The sequence below is a fragment of the Equus przewalskii genome, chromosome 24, assembly GCF_037783145.1.
Source record: "Equus przewalskii isolate Varuska chromosome 24, EquPr2, whole genome shotgun sequence".
Classification (NCBI taxonomy): Eukaryota; Metazoa; Chordata; class Mammalia; order Perissodactyla; family Equidae; genus Equus; species Equus przewalskii.
Window position 1 is genome coordinate 29,249,095 of NC_091854.1, and position 15,337 is coordinate 29,264,431.

At 36.5% G+C, this 15,337-nt stretch overlaps 1 protein-coding gene across 11 annotated transcripts in view; it reads right to left on the minus strand.

The window, feature by feature from the left end:
* Nucleotides 1–15,337, minus strand: part of MIER1 (MIER1 transcriptional regulator) — a 58,770-nt gene that overhangs the window by 6,875 nt on the left and 36,558 nt on the right. For all 11 annotated transcript variants that reach the window (XM_070592232.1, XM_070592227.1, XM_070592226.1 and 8 more), the window contains 4 exons: nt 9,028–9,179; nt 8,199–8,280; nt 6,962–7,056; nt 3,535–3,662 (listed from right to left, as the gene is read on the minus strand). In XM_070592232.1, coding sequence (XP_070448333.1) covers nt 3,535–3,662; nt 6,962–7,056; nt 8,199–8,280; nt 9,028–9,179 — 457 coding nt within the window. The remainder of the gene's footprint in view (nt 1–3,534; nt 3,663–6,961; nt 7,057–8,198; nt 8,281–9,027; nt 9,180–15,337) is intronic.

Consider the following 15,337-nt stretch of genomic DNA (forward strand, 5'->3'; position numbering starts at 1 on the left):
TTTGTGAATAATATTTTACTGGAACACGGTCACACCCATTCATTCACATAGTGTCTGTAACAGCTTTCGTACAACAGCAGAGCTAAGCAATCGCAAGAGAACTTAAGGCCTGCAAAGCTTCAAGTATTTTACTCTCTAGCTCTTTAGAGAAAAAGTCTGCTGAAGCCTGCATGCAGTAATTCCCCGAAGGCAGGCATTTTAGTCTGTTTATCCCTGCACCACCGATACCCAAGTTGTGCATGGCATGGAGTAGAAGCAGCTCAATAAAAACTTAAGTACATTATTTATTTTAAAATTCGCCCAGAATAATTATAATAGAAATATTAAGAGGAATATTTCAGAATTTTGTGAACAGGGTAAATAAGAACATGGGTAAGAGGAAACAGAGGAAGGGCTCAAGACTTGACTAAAAGTCTGTAGTAACGGTGTACACAGAGTATCAACTGTGCTTATCATCTCCAACTACAGGATTCCACCGTCCCCTGCGTTCTAGGGATATAAGAGATACAGGGCCATGGGACTCGAATGCAGGAAGCTTCCAAAGTCTGAGGTACAACACAAACACATGTCAAAGAACCATGGAAGACCACAAGCTCATCAAGTTAACATTCTAGGTCTTATTCTCCTCATCTGTCAATGGAAGGAATTGAACGTGACGCTCTTTACAACCTCTTCAGCTTTATGCCATCCATCATCTTTACAGAACAATTATGTAACAGGTCTGAAGCACACAGAAGCAGCAACGAGCATGATGAGTGCCTAAGGGACTTGAGAAGCTAAGGCTAATAGGAACAGATGATGCACGAGCAAGGACTGTTGGAGACACATTTGGTATGGTGGGAATGGACAATGGAGGACATGAACAGCCAAGCAAAGGAAGCTAGAGTTGCACTAGATATCAAAATTACTTAAAGTTTCTTGAATATAGCAATGATACTGCGAAAGAATTACTGTTATTTCTTAAAGATTAATGGCATCCAGAATACTTAAGGAAGGAGAAGAGTCAGGTAGACCATACAGGAGTTTGGAGCAATGTTCAGATAACTGGAGTTACGCTAAGTTAATGTTTACTTTTTTAAAAAAATTATTTGCTAGACTGTTACAGTGAAATTTGCGATTTGCATATGGCTACTAATTCTTCCAGGCAGTGAACAGAGAGTCTGTAGTAGGATCTTTCAGAGGCTGTTTGCAGGCAGAGAAGTGGCAAGTGTGCTTCATTCTGGTGAACAGATAGAAGGTAACGATGTAGCAGACAAATGAGCAAATAACTTTCAGGATAATGCGCTCTAACTATGGATTTTGACTAAAAAAGGAAGATGAAAAACTTCATTCAAACTTTTGTCTGCAGGCATTAATGTTTTGTGCAGTCACTTAAAGTGCAACTATTAACAGAAAGAGAAGGTCCTGGAAGCAAAGCAAAAAAATATCTCGTGTGTACAGAAAATCACAATTTCTGCTCATCTGGAAAAAACGTACGGTCTGGCCACAGCTTCTTATAGGATATGCCACACAGCCAAAACTGTGCGCGTGAGTGAAAGGTTACAGTTCTCTCAGCTAAAAAGCCTTTAGGAAAGACCCAGCGGCCCAGGACTAAAGCCTCCGAAACCACTGTATTCTTGCCGTGGGGTAAACACATCTGGTCACCTCATACCATCACACTAGGGGCCACTGTTAACTCTGACGGCCTGAAAAAAAGAGAAGCTATGGGACTACTGTTAACTATGGCTACCCTACCTAGAGAATCCTTAACCTTAAGAGGAATCAAAGTTACAGATTGAAGTATCTTCAAAAATGTTCAGAGGCTAAGAAGAGAATATTAGAGAAACTAAAATGTTTGGCGGCACATCCCTACCTAACCTGTCGAGCTTGACGTCACAGAGGACCAACTAAGCCAGCCCACACCACTTCCCTTGGTGATGCTTTCTGAAAGAGAAAACTGGATGAACCATGGGTCTGACCAGCATGGCAACTCCTATGTTCTTACTGCTGATGACGACAGATTGCCTGTAGTTCGTGTGTGAACATTATTTCTGAAATGGGTGAAAAAAATGAAAGATGTTACTATTGCTTTTCCCTATAGAATAGCTTGAAAACTGTGACTATTTTAAGATATACTCTGAAGACTAGATAGCTATATCTAGTTCTACATTATGCCTCACCACTATTAATAAATAATCCAGAAAAAAATGTAACTATAAATTGATAACATGCTTAAGCAATTATATAAAATTAGGAATACTGTCATATATGAAATTGCACACTAGCCATCACAAGCTTTGAATAAAGGGGGATGAGGCACAAAGTCCAATGTCCCATGATTTCCAGGGGCAATAATATCCATTTATTTCGTTCTAGATAGTTTTGTTTTGGATTTTAGTGTTTGATCCTCCAGGGAAGTGATAAACAGTGATACCTGCAAATGAACATAACCAAGAAACAGGCCAGCCGAGGACCCTAGTTTGAAAAGCATAATCAAATATGCATGTAAACACATCTTTCAAAGGCAGCTGTTGGGCCAGCCTCCAGAACTTTACTGGTGCACACTTGGCCAAATGAAGTCACAACTGTGAATTATTTTTATTCCATAAACAGGGAATAATCAAGGACAGTATAGTAAAGTTAATTCTACTATAACAATTCATCAGTATTTTAGAACTTATGTGAGACAAAGGGTTCAATGCTCTATGTAGTTAAGTAACAAATTACTAGTGGCAGTGGGGACAGTGTTTCATTCCAAGCTAGACTGAATGAGGATAAGAGAATGTGTGCAGGGACCGCAACAGACAGAAGGCATTTTGCATAAAGAGTGCATATACTAACAACCCATACTGCTAACCCTGGGAGTAAGCTACAGTTGCATTACTAATTACTAAACATTATTTCTGTTAGAGGAAAGGTTTCGGGAAATCTAGGAAAAGAGAAGTCACCATGCACATATGCTTTCCTCTGTAAGAAACTTTGTAACAAAAAAGAAAAGGCAATTTGACCTTGATTTATTATATCCCTATGTCTTTTCCCTTTTATATCATCTATACCCAAATCTTATTTTGATTCTCAGGATCAAAAGTAAATTGGATTAAAAAAATTTTAATTTTCCTTCCTCTTTGAAGGGCCTCTATTAGGCATACGACTGTACAGTTTTAGGAAAGACAGTCTCCCTTTCCGATTCTCACTGCTCTCGCAATGTTTCCAGATTAAAACTGTATGTGCTTATACTGAATGGAACAGAAGTTAACAAAAGCATGCTTACACAGCTATTCTGATCCCTCTTCTCTCAGGAAAACTACTGAAAATTTACACTCTAACATCTACTTTGACACACTTGTCTCAAATAGGATGAACTGTAGTTTACAGTGTTTTCTAAGACGCTGAAAAGTCTAAATGACCCAAGAAGATCTATCAATAAACGGATATATCTAAACCAACGTGAACTCCTATCCTATTCAAAAATGAAGATTCTAAAAATTACAATTTTCTCGAGAAATTTAGAAAAGCTTAACAACAAAATGACTCAAAAGAAAAAATAAAACTCACGTGACACCAGGATGAAGATTATATTTCTTTTTTCCAAATCGTGTTTGCTGAGCAAAGAAATCGTAACGTTCAGATTTTTTCCACATATAATAGAATGCTACACATTCACCAACTGACCTTGTTCGAACCTGTAAGAAACAAATAGTTTTCAAGAATCATCTCTTTAAAGGAGTTATTTCATGAAAAATATCTAAAGTTGGAAAATAAATTTAGCTGGTCCTTAAGTAATAATATACAATACTATGTATAAAATACAACACTGCAGCAGCTGCGTTAAAAACTATTCTTTTTAAACCCCCATTAAGAGAAATAATACATTGGCAATGTATTCATTCAGTCTTCAGATATTTAGCATTATGTTTTTTAAAAGGTTATCATCTTTACTACAAAAATAAATACTTGTCTATTGAAAATGTTTGGAAGTAGTATTTGAGTTAAAATAATACTATACATAGTTTACAAATACTTCTACTCACAGAGCACCTATGGAGTCTACATTTAAATTTCCATGTAAAGATTCTCTTACTAGTCGCAGTGGTGATCCAGACTATTAATTTACTTTCTAGAAAGGCTGAGAATATTCCACAGCGAGTTAAGAGCTATTATAATAATGCTAATGCTTTGTTGACTAAGTTATTCCACTGGCTTACGGTGCTATACCTATTTGTGTAACTGAATGTTTCCCCTTTCATAACGTTCAACACCTATTGGACTGGCAACTAACGCTGACAAAAATCCCCCTTTTCACTACTTATCTTGCAGAGCTGGTAGGGCTGATGTATAGAATAAACTACTGGGAGTTTAAAAGGAGAAAAGGTATCTGGCGTGAGTGTTTGGGATGCAAGATGATACTGCTTTAACCCATAAATTTCTGATCTTGAAGCAAGTATCCTAAGATCAACTTGCGGACATCCTTACTGTCACCTGAAACAGGTTTTTGTTTATTCCCCTCTGCTTGTACTTTATAACGTTGGCCCATGTTGCTCTAGGGCTTTAAAAAAAAAAATCATCTTCTCAAGTTCTTTTTTGCCTCCTTCAGAGTCTTAGTTCTAGATAGATACAAGCCAAGTCAACCGTACTTTACTGAAAACAAGAACTGTAAAGACATTTTAAGGCATGCAAATTTAACATTATGAAAAATCCTCAATAAAATAAGCCTCCATAATAGAACTTATGAATAAGATCCAAAATTCAATTCTAGGTGTGAAGACAAAGTCAATGACTTCACTGGACGACTACTCTGCCTCTTAAAGAATCACCGTCCTCCCTTTGTTCACTAGGACAACTAGTGTATTACGTGCAGGTCAGCTGACTTCTGTAACACCAAAATATCACTTTCCCAGACATTTATAAAGAAATCAAAGTCTTATTTTCTATATGACATTAACACATTTTTGGCTAGTAGTTCCAAGTCACTTAAGTAGTTTCAAGTCACCTAGTAAGCTTGTATTTCTTAAAAACGGGGATTTCTGGGAGGTTGCTGCTGCTGCTAGTTACATCAGCTTATCACTGAAGGGGTCCCCTCCAAAGGTAATCCAGCGTGGTTTGGTCAAAAGTGTTTGAATTCAAGCAGGAACGCTAGAAAACTCTTATCCAAAATGTCATCCCTTTCAATCATGAAACAATCCATTATTATTATTTTTTTTTTTTTGAGGAAGATCAGCCCTGAGCTAACATCCACTGCCAATCCTCCTCTTTTTGCTGAGGAAGACTGGCCCTGAGCTAACATCCATGCCCATCTTCCTCCATTTTATATGTGGGACGCCTACCACAGCACAGCTTCATGAGCAATGTGTAGGTCCATGCCTGGGATCCGAACCAGCAAACCCCGGGCCACTAAAGCGGAGTGTGTGAACTTAACTGCTGTGCCACTTGGCTGGCCCCTATTTTTTTTTTTTTAAACAATCAGGAACATACATGGCCAGTCACTAGCATAATGTACTCCTTTCATACAGTATTCACTTTTTGGAGGTTATCAGATGATCTGGATGCAACATTAAGGGGTAGAGATAGATTTCTGATACTAATGCTAAGACTCAAAATTTCTCTATTAGTTATGTCTGATGTCAAATACCAAAATAAAATAAGATAATCAAGAGTAAAATAGTTAACGCACAACAGAACTAAGAGAAATGAACTCAGAGGATTTGTAAACAACTATTTTATTTATAGAACACAAAATAGATCCTGTTAAATAAGTATTGAAACAATCAAGTGGACACCTCCAACCACATCCAGAGGTATAAAAAAGGAGGATGTGGTGACCAGCTATGTAGAGCCTCAGACGTAAGCAAGCCCAGATACTTTTCAACAACATCTCAAAGAAGCCATCACACAAAACTCAGACGCTATCTTTATGGAAATGTGTAAAGCCAAGCTCCTTGTCATTTATATTCACTAAAACAGTGATAGTCATAAGCCTAGAAATTACTTAATTTCCTACACTTTAACTCTGAGATTGTAATTTTGCCTGTTCTAATTTCCTATAAGAACAAAACATTCTTCTATTCTCTATATTTGTGTAGTTACCGTTAAAAATCTTACCTGATTTCAGTTTTTAAAAGAATTAAACCTAAAAATAAATCTGCAAGTAATTATGAAGTCCTTTTGGGTACATACTGACATTGTATGATTGATATTATCCATATGGAGTGATAAATAATGTTAAATAAAATTTTCAAATTATAAAATTATAATAATGTATAAGAAAGCTGACTTATTCAGATATGTATTCTTCTGGAAAACTGAATCTTAATTAAAACCAAATTAAATATTAAGTATCTAATTTTAGATCAGGACTTAAGCAAATTTAAAAAATATTTTAATTATACACAACATCACGTTAAAAATGCTTTAAGGGGGGCCGGCCCGGTGGCACAGCAATTAAGTTCGTGTGCTCTGCTGGTTCGGGCCCCAGGTGTGGGTGTGGGTGCTCACCAAGCCATGCTGTGGCATGTGTAACACATAAAATAGAGGAAGACGGGCAGAGATGTTAGCTCAGGGTCAGTCTTCCTTAGGGAAAAGAGGAGGATTGGCAGCAGATGTTAGCTCAGGGCTAATCTTCCTCAAAAAAAAAAAAAGCTTTAAAGTTTCAAAATTATTTTCAAGAGGCTCCTTAAAAAAATCTGTCACAAGTATGTGGAAAACAGCTTTAAATAGTTACACTGCACACACACGTCCCACCTGGAAGCTGAGGAACGTATTTGTAAATGAGTCTAATTCTTAAGGCTTCCAATATCACACACTGCCAACAGTCACCTGGCAAATGTACGGCAGGAAGTCTAGACACGCTTTTTATAAGAATTCCCTAAATAGGAATATATTAAAATATTCATCATAGAACCTTTACTATCAGAAAATAACTAAGATATAAGATGATCAGAGTTGTTAAATTTCTTATAGTAAAAGAACAAATATCATTACTTACTTTATTAGCCTGAATCAAATGAAAATCCTTTCCATAGGCTTTGAGCCCTTGTTCAAAATTTCTACACTCTTCCTCTGTCCAAACAGACAATTCCTCTGACAAAATGGAGGGAAAAACTGTTAAGCAATACTCTCCCAAATGTTCCATATAACAAACAAAGCTGCAAATAAAAGTGTAACCTTCTGGTAACAATGAAGGAAGTATTTTACTCCTGACCTCTATTATTGATGGCTACAAAAAGGTAAAGTGATGAAAACTCCTTATTTAATAAAATTTTGGATGATTTGGTCAGTAACTTTCTAACTTCAACTTAGGCCATTTTCTCTTCTATTCTTCGTGATCCAACTAGACTGGCCACCTTTCAATTCCTTAAACTTGCTCTGTTCTTTCTTTAGACTTTGTGCACGCTGCTCCCTTTGCCTAGCGTTATTTCCTACCTCCCACCTCACCCCCTTTTCCATCCCAGCAAAAATATCACTTTGTTCTAGAAGCTTCCCAAACATCCTCACCCTTTCCCCCACTAGGTTGAGTCCCACTGCAGTAAGTCTGAATGGCCACCTCTCATCCTCCTTGGAGGAACTCAGGACTTCTATTTTTCAGCATCCCTTCCCAGGCTCTGAGCACCGTGAGGCAGAGATGTTATTTCCAGCAACGCCCTCAGAACTTAGTGGGCCTCCCAATGTTGCTGAATGAATATGTATCTTCCATTTGTTACATAATGATGTATCAACAGTGCTCTCAGTGAAGCAGGGTAGGAGCCAGTTTAGAGTTAAAAAACACCAAAAACTTGGATTTTAGTTATGGCTTCATGTTTATGAGTTACGTTTGCCTCAGCTAAGCTACTGCAGTTCAGAGATGTCAGTCTCATCAACTTTAACATGAAAATAACATCTTTCACATTACTTAGCTCATAGGGCTACTACACCAAGATCAAAGAAGAAAATATTTATTAAAATGCCTTAGAATTGAAAGGCATTGTGTATTTTCACTTAATTGGCCTTATTTTCCCATAAAGAAGGAAGGGACAGTCTTAATCCCATTCCCCATGTGTATAATACTTGTGTAATACACAAGTTATTTAACAAGTTATAATGTGTTATTTGCTGTTAAGCACCTGTTTACTGAAATCAAAAAGATCAGTATTATTAAACTTAGGATACACCTAGTTAAAACTGAAGAGCTTAAGTTTTAAATTTCTGCTCTATCATGAAAACAAAAATTTAATATTTATGCTTACCTCTAGCTGCTTTTACATTAAATCTTAATCTTCTCAATGCTTCTTCTGTGTCAAAATTGCATTTAACCAATTCATATAATGCCTAGAAAAATAAAAGGCCTCAATATGTGATCAGAACCATGAACAGTTCAAGGCTACAAGTTCTTAAGAGACTAAATGCTTTTCCAGAATCCAGTGTGTGTTTTCCTTCTGTCTAGAGGACAAATAATTCTAGTGAATGAAAGAGAACACGAAGGAAAAACAAACATTAATTCAATCCTGATAATTAACTGCCTCTAAATATGTAGAATAACTTGGCAGCCACAGTATCCCAGGAATTTAGAAATAAAAACAAATCATTTTATAAAAATCACAAATCCTTCCTTTTTGGGATTTTGGGGTTCCTATGCTAAGATAATTTAAAACAAATCAGAAAAGAAAAACATTGATGAAAAAAGGTAAAAAAAATATAATGCTGTTATTAGGTTTGTGGTAGGCACTGGTCGACCATGTGCATTATATCATTATCCCAGATGTATATTCCCAACTTGATGATGTCCACAGACCTTCAGGAATATCCAAAGGAACCTCAAAGCCTAACAAAAAACATATACAGGCAAAATGAAATACCAAGATTTTCGTTTGTTTATTTGAGCTGAAACTCTATCAACGGAGAGAGTGTGTCAACAATGGGATCTTGAGTTGATTAACGTCTCATATTCCCTGTTGATGACGTTACTGGAATTTTGTGGCTAGAACAATAACACTGAATGTGAAAGCATTTACATTTATAAATTATATGGTTAATTTATTTTGGGAAAATTACACTAGTTATTTCTTATTCATGTACCTGTTCATTGTCTTTTATGTGAGATCCTTCAGGAATTGCTTCTACACCTTTCTCATCACCCGTTCTTCTAGACGCATCCTTGAGAAACACAATCACTTTATCTTCTGCTAAGTGCTTAGGGTCCCACAGGAGCTGATCATCATTTTCATATACTAAATTAGTAAAATATAATGTTAATAATAAAATGCCAAAACTTGATAGTTTGCGTTAAAACATATCACTGAACAAATAACTCACACTTAGAGCCAAAATACTGGAGCGGAGAGGTGAAGCAGGGTGCTACGACTTGCGTGCTTTTGTTCTTGGGAAACACTTACAGCCTAAGCAACTTAAGCAAACTCAACAGACGGGTACCACCTCTATGCCCCTTTCAGATCCAGTGTGACTTAGCTGGAGCTTACCAAATTCCACGCTCTCTGTTTGAAGAGCACCGCTACCACTTACTACCTGTATGACCTTGGGCAAGTTACTTCCTTCTCTCTGCCTCATCTGTGAAATGGGATAAAAACTCAACCACATGGGGCTGTAAGGATTTAAAGCACTTTAAAAAAATCCTGGCATAAGTAAGTCTCAATGGATGTTAGCTATAATTTAATTTTTGAAAAGGGATGTCTAAAACAGTGCTCACCAAATGTGAATACTGCTTATTTCTTGGTGGTAGGATTTGGGACAACTTTTCTTTCCTTCTTTATATTTTTCTATGATGCTTGAAAATGTATTATAACGAGCATAAATTGTTTTCATAAAAACAAAAGTCATTCCTTTTTAAAAAAGCCATTTAGGTTTCATCATAATTTCCATTATGCTAAGATTAAAACCTAAATCTCATCAAAATCTAGAAAATGAAAAGGAGGAGAACCTAAGATGAGAAACTGTGGAAGTATAACAGGAAGATGAAAACAGACAAAATTAAGAATGAACAGCCCCAAGACAGAAGGAGGACCAAAAGCGCGTCACCATAGCACCTAGGGCAAGCAAACGCTTCCAGCACGGAGACTGCTCAGATGTCGCCAAGCGACCAGGATGAACACTGAAGAAGGTGCACTGGATTTACCACCAATGTTTCAAAAACTGTTTCCGTGAAGAGATGGAAGCTGAAGCCATACTGGAGAGGAGTGAAGAGTAAATGGAAGCGGAAGAAATAAAGGGAGAAAACTCTTGAAAAGCTAGGTTGTGATGTAGGAGATAGGGCCATAGCTAGAGGAATTACAGCTGAACAAAGTTTCCAGTTTTGTTTGTTTGTTGATTTTTAAAGATAGGAGACATAATCATTTAAATGCCAATAAGAAGGAGCCAGCTGGAGAAAAGACTTTGAATTTAAGGGACAAATGATAACTATTAGTGTCAAAGTCCCTCATGTTATGGAAAAAAAATTAATAGCAAATTAAGCATCTCCTATGTACCAGGCACTATGTTAAGTGTTTTCATGTAAATTACCTTCTTCCCCACCATCACACACATACACTTTAAAACATTCTTTTTTACCTTTCTGTTTCCTAAAACAGACACTCTTCTTTAAAGTACAGCTCAAGGACAATCTAGAAATTTTCCTTAGTAAACCTCATTCCTTTTCTAACCTGCTGGTCCAATCCTAGTGAAACTCTAAACTGTAAATACAATAAGACTCTCACGATAAAGTGAATTTGGATACACTGCTTTAGATTCTGTTCTCTGCTCAGCCTCTGTTCCCCAAAGGGAGCAGAGTACAGTTCTTATTTTTTTGGAGTGATGGGTGGGGCTGGACAAGGCCTTAAAACCCTGACCAGGAAGAGGAAAATGGAGGGTGGGTCCCTGAGTCCCCAGTGTTCTTCCAGTACACAAACACCACCAGATGGTACCAAATGACAAGCCAGACTCCTAAAACTGGGACTGGATAGCCAAATAGGCTACCCCTGAGAATATGCTCGTTTTACGCAATTACAATATACTAAAAAATGACCATGCAGTGAGAACAATCAGCATTTCCACAGAGAATAAACCACTGCCTTTTTTGGTTCCAGAAACAGACCAAATTCTTTTCCAATTAAGTTTACGCTCTAAATAAAATGACCTCTGACTATAATCTAAATAAAACAGGCAAGGCAGTTGATATTTATTAAATGTCTGCTGTAGAATGACTAAATGCCAAGAAATCAAAAATTCAGAAGAACTACTATGATACAACACACTAAAATACAGAGGGGAAATAACGTCTATAAATACGGTATGAAGGAAAAAACTATAATAGCAACCGAAAGAAAAAAACACTCTTTAATTATATAAAGTGACACAAACATGTTGGATTTCGAAAGATCACTATCACCAAAGTGTAACCGCATCTTCTGAAACTATTTCATTCTAAATGAATCATCATGCCAAAATAATACAACTTTTAAGAAACAACCATAAATATATCCACCTTGTGTTACAGGAAGACATAATTTATATATGATTATAAATAAGTGAAAGTTCAGAAGGCAGGAGCTCACCCAGTATGTTAACACAGATTAGCTGGGGAAGTGCTTCTTATGCTGTTCTAAATAATTAAATTAAGCTTGTCAGACAAGCAATGAGTCGTCAAAATAATTTAAGAGTTCATTGTGTGTGTGTGTGTGTGTGTGTGGGCAGGTGGGGAGCTAGTGTAGAAAGCTGAGAAATCACCGCCACAAAACCATAAACAAACTTCTGTAATCTGGGAAATTAATTCTCAATGAATAAATGTCTATTTACTAAGCTCTAGTTTTAGTAAAACAAAACAAAAAGTGTTGTTCTATTTCTAATGCCTAAGTAAAAAGTCTATCTAATCAATATATTACGAGGATAAAAATGCTGATCCATAATCAGCAATATGGCGTAATAACAAGGTTTACAACAGAAATTTCCATTCTTAAAAAGTCACACTGATTGGTGACATGAATTTTAAGTTGTCTAGCTGAAGTTTTCCTATATATGGGTTACATGGACTGCCTGTTTCAACAGTATTATTTTCATCAACTAGGGGTAATGCACGTGTGCATTTTTCACTAAGTAAATGAAGAATCAAAAGATTGTCAGATGTTCATCAGAAACAACAATTTACATGGTCCTATTCACTGCTTCCTAATCCCTAGCTGCCATTTACTTTAAAATTTACATCATGCAGGCATGAAAATCTGACTGGGAACATCTTGTTCCTTTCTCTTGACTTTTTTTTGCCTAAGTAGCCCATCTAAGCCCCAATTAATTTAGTCCAGGGTTCTCAATCTTGGCAGTGCTGACACTTTTGGCCAGATAATTCGGGGGATGGGGGGTATCCTGTGCACTCTGGGATGTTTACCAGCATTCAAATTATTTGGTCTTATCAGAAAGCTGCAGTGTTTACTCAGTTTAGTACATGGGAGAAAATAAAATACACGTAACTTTTAAAAATCATGCTTTTCATCTACCCAGCACTTCTTTGGGAACTTAACCCTTCCCATACGGTCTGAGTGGGGCTGACACCACCCCCTGGAGCCTCAAGAACAGATAAATGGGCCAGGATGAGCCAGAGTACTCACTATCTCTCTGGTCATGGTAATTACTCCTGGCTGGGTGTGACTCAAGCTGAGTCAATAGAGGCTCTCTCTACGACTTTTGCTGAAGCAGAAAGATGGGGAAGTTCTCTTTTTGACTCGTTTACTAGCTACAAGGACATGTACAGAGTAAGCCAGGAGCTCCCTGTAGCCATCTTAGCTTGCCTGACAATAAAGGGAAGAGGGAGAGGGGACACTTGATATCAAAAAAACCCCTGACTCCAGTTATACCAGACCAGCCACAACTTTCCAGTAAAGCAATTAGGTAAATTCTTTTTAGCTGAAGCTAACTGAACTGGGTTTTTGTCACTTGCAAGCATAAGAGGATAAACTGATGCTTTCTGAAAATCCAAATAATAAAACCTAAATATAATGGATAAGATTAACCACCTATTGAAAATGCCACTCACTGAGCACTTACTGCATGCCAGACACCATGCTGCTAAACGCTACAGATCAAACTATCGCATGGAAACCTTCGCCAACAGGCTCTGTACAGATAAGCTCTACTACTGCTGTTTTATAGATGAGGAGAAAAGGAAGTTAAGCAGCATGTCCAAGGCCAAATGCCCAGACACTGATGCAAGTTTCCTGTTCTGTGAATACAATTCTGCACCCACTTAATAACTCAGCCACCGAATGCTTACTGAAGGCCTATGTTACAAAGACCATCCTAGGTATTAAGGATACTAAGATGAATAAAAAATGATTATAATATACTCTGTTGAGTATAAATGATAATTTAGATAAATTTAAGAAAATGTTAACGTGTGGTTGAGATTTTGTAACCAAAATAGATACAGGTTCAAAGGAACATGTCTCAATTTTGACTGTAACAAATCTTGTTTATATAACTGTTTGAATTAGGAGTGATAACTGATGAAGAAAATATAACCCACATGAAGCCTGGTAAAAAAGAAATCAGATGTGAGAGAAAAAAATTTATCAATGTATCTCTAAGATACTCAGTAACACAGTTTCCTTCTATCAACAAAAAACTCTATTCCATCTGTCAGATAATTCCTACAGTGAAGATATCAGGGTATCTTAGTTTTGTGGCGCTTTTATCACAATCCCAAACCAAATGCTCTCCCTTTTGAGTATGTGCTCACCAAACCGATAAAAAATATCCTGTGAAATTTTCTCTATAAGCCAAGAATGCACTAATCAGCATTATCCTTTCGACAGTTTTAATGCTAACAGTGTGGTTTACCAGAGTTTCACATGAATTTGGTCCGTGTGCACAGGGCAAGCTAAGTGGTCATGAATTCTGGGTATCATGACCAAGTCTGAATTCCCAGAACTACAGAGCTAAAAGGCCCCAAGTCACAGTGACCCCTCCAAGGCACTATCACCCTGCTAAGTCTAGTCGGATCCTCACAGACTCCAACACGCTCAAATTCTCAAAGTGAGAAAGCTTCATAAACCACAGCTTCTCCTGGAAAAAAATACATACATTTGCTTTCTAAAATTATATTAAAATTAAAAACATTAAATCAAAACTTAAACATTAAAAATTAGAGATTGTGATCATTTATTCACTGTGGTATCTGACAGACATGTTAAAAGATAAAACATCTTAAGAGATAATTAAAATTATCTTAAGCCATAATATTAACTGGCCAAATATAAACTGAGGTGCTTTCCTACTCCCCTACAAAATAGAAAATTTTCAAAGATCAGCACTGCTATCTTTCATAGTCAAAATTTAAAAGAAACAATGAAAGGGAACAAATGTCTAACTTTCAGTACTTTACTTGGAGAGAAAGAACTCAACGGTGAACATGTGCTAACCATTATATAAGATATAAGTAAAGCATAACATTTAAAATTCAACTGTAAAAAAAATACAAAAGCCAATGGATAATTTATTTTGTATACAATTATAATGTATTCACAAAACATATGCACAGAACTTCAATATATACCAAGATTACTCCATATGATACTACCTTTAATGTTCCTAGATGTCACAGCAAGTAACCTGAAAGTGTGCACAAGCTGATACTGGTGTGTTAAAACATTTTTGCCATCACTAGAATTTACTGGCCTGTGTTGTTCCCTTAACTGTCTCTGATGTGCTGTTTGCCCTGAAAGCAGGCGCATGCTTAGACTATAAAGCTAGTTTGTGGAGGGCATGCTAAAAAGAAAACAAACAACAAAAGACTTCTACAACTCCAAAAGGCTCTGCAAATGTAAGGTGACACGTGGAGAAGGAAACTGAGATAAAAGAAATAGAGAAAGATTTCTAGCATTGAATGATGTCACACTGCACATGAACTCATTAAAAGCACACATACAACATTCCTTCTAGAACTTACCTAAAGTGAATATTCTGAAACAGACTAAAAAAATCCCCAAGTATTTTACGTTATTGGAAGTTTTACAACTTACCTTAGGATTTTAGATAAAATGAAAAAAATCATGTAAAACTTAAGTACACAAGTTGTTTCCCCAAATTATTTTAAATACATATCAAAATACTCAATTTTAGTAAGTAATATTAAACATTTCAGAAGCAAATAAGCTTTTTCTATCAGTTGTTTACTCAAGTTCTTTTTTAAACCTGTTCAACAGCTTTCACTGACATAAAATAACCTTTTAAAATCTGAATTATACAGGTTTTGAAAGGGTATATTCAGAGTATTTAAAATAAGTTAAAAAAAGAAACAAAAATTTGGGATGTTTTAAGTCACTATTTAATACCAAAACAGCATTCACTTTTTTTTTTTTTTTGCTAGACTTCTGTGGACAAAAGTGGAAAAACAGAAAACACATTT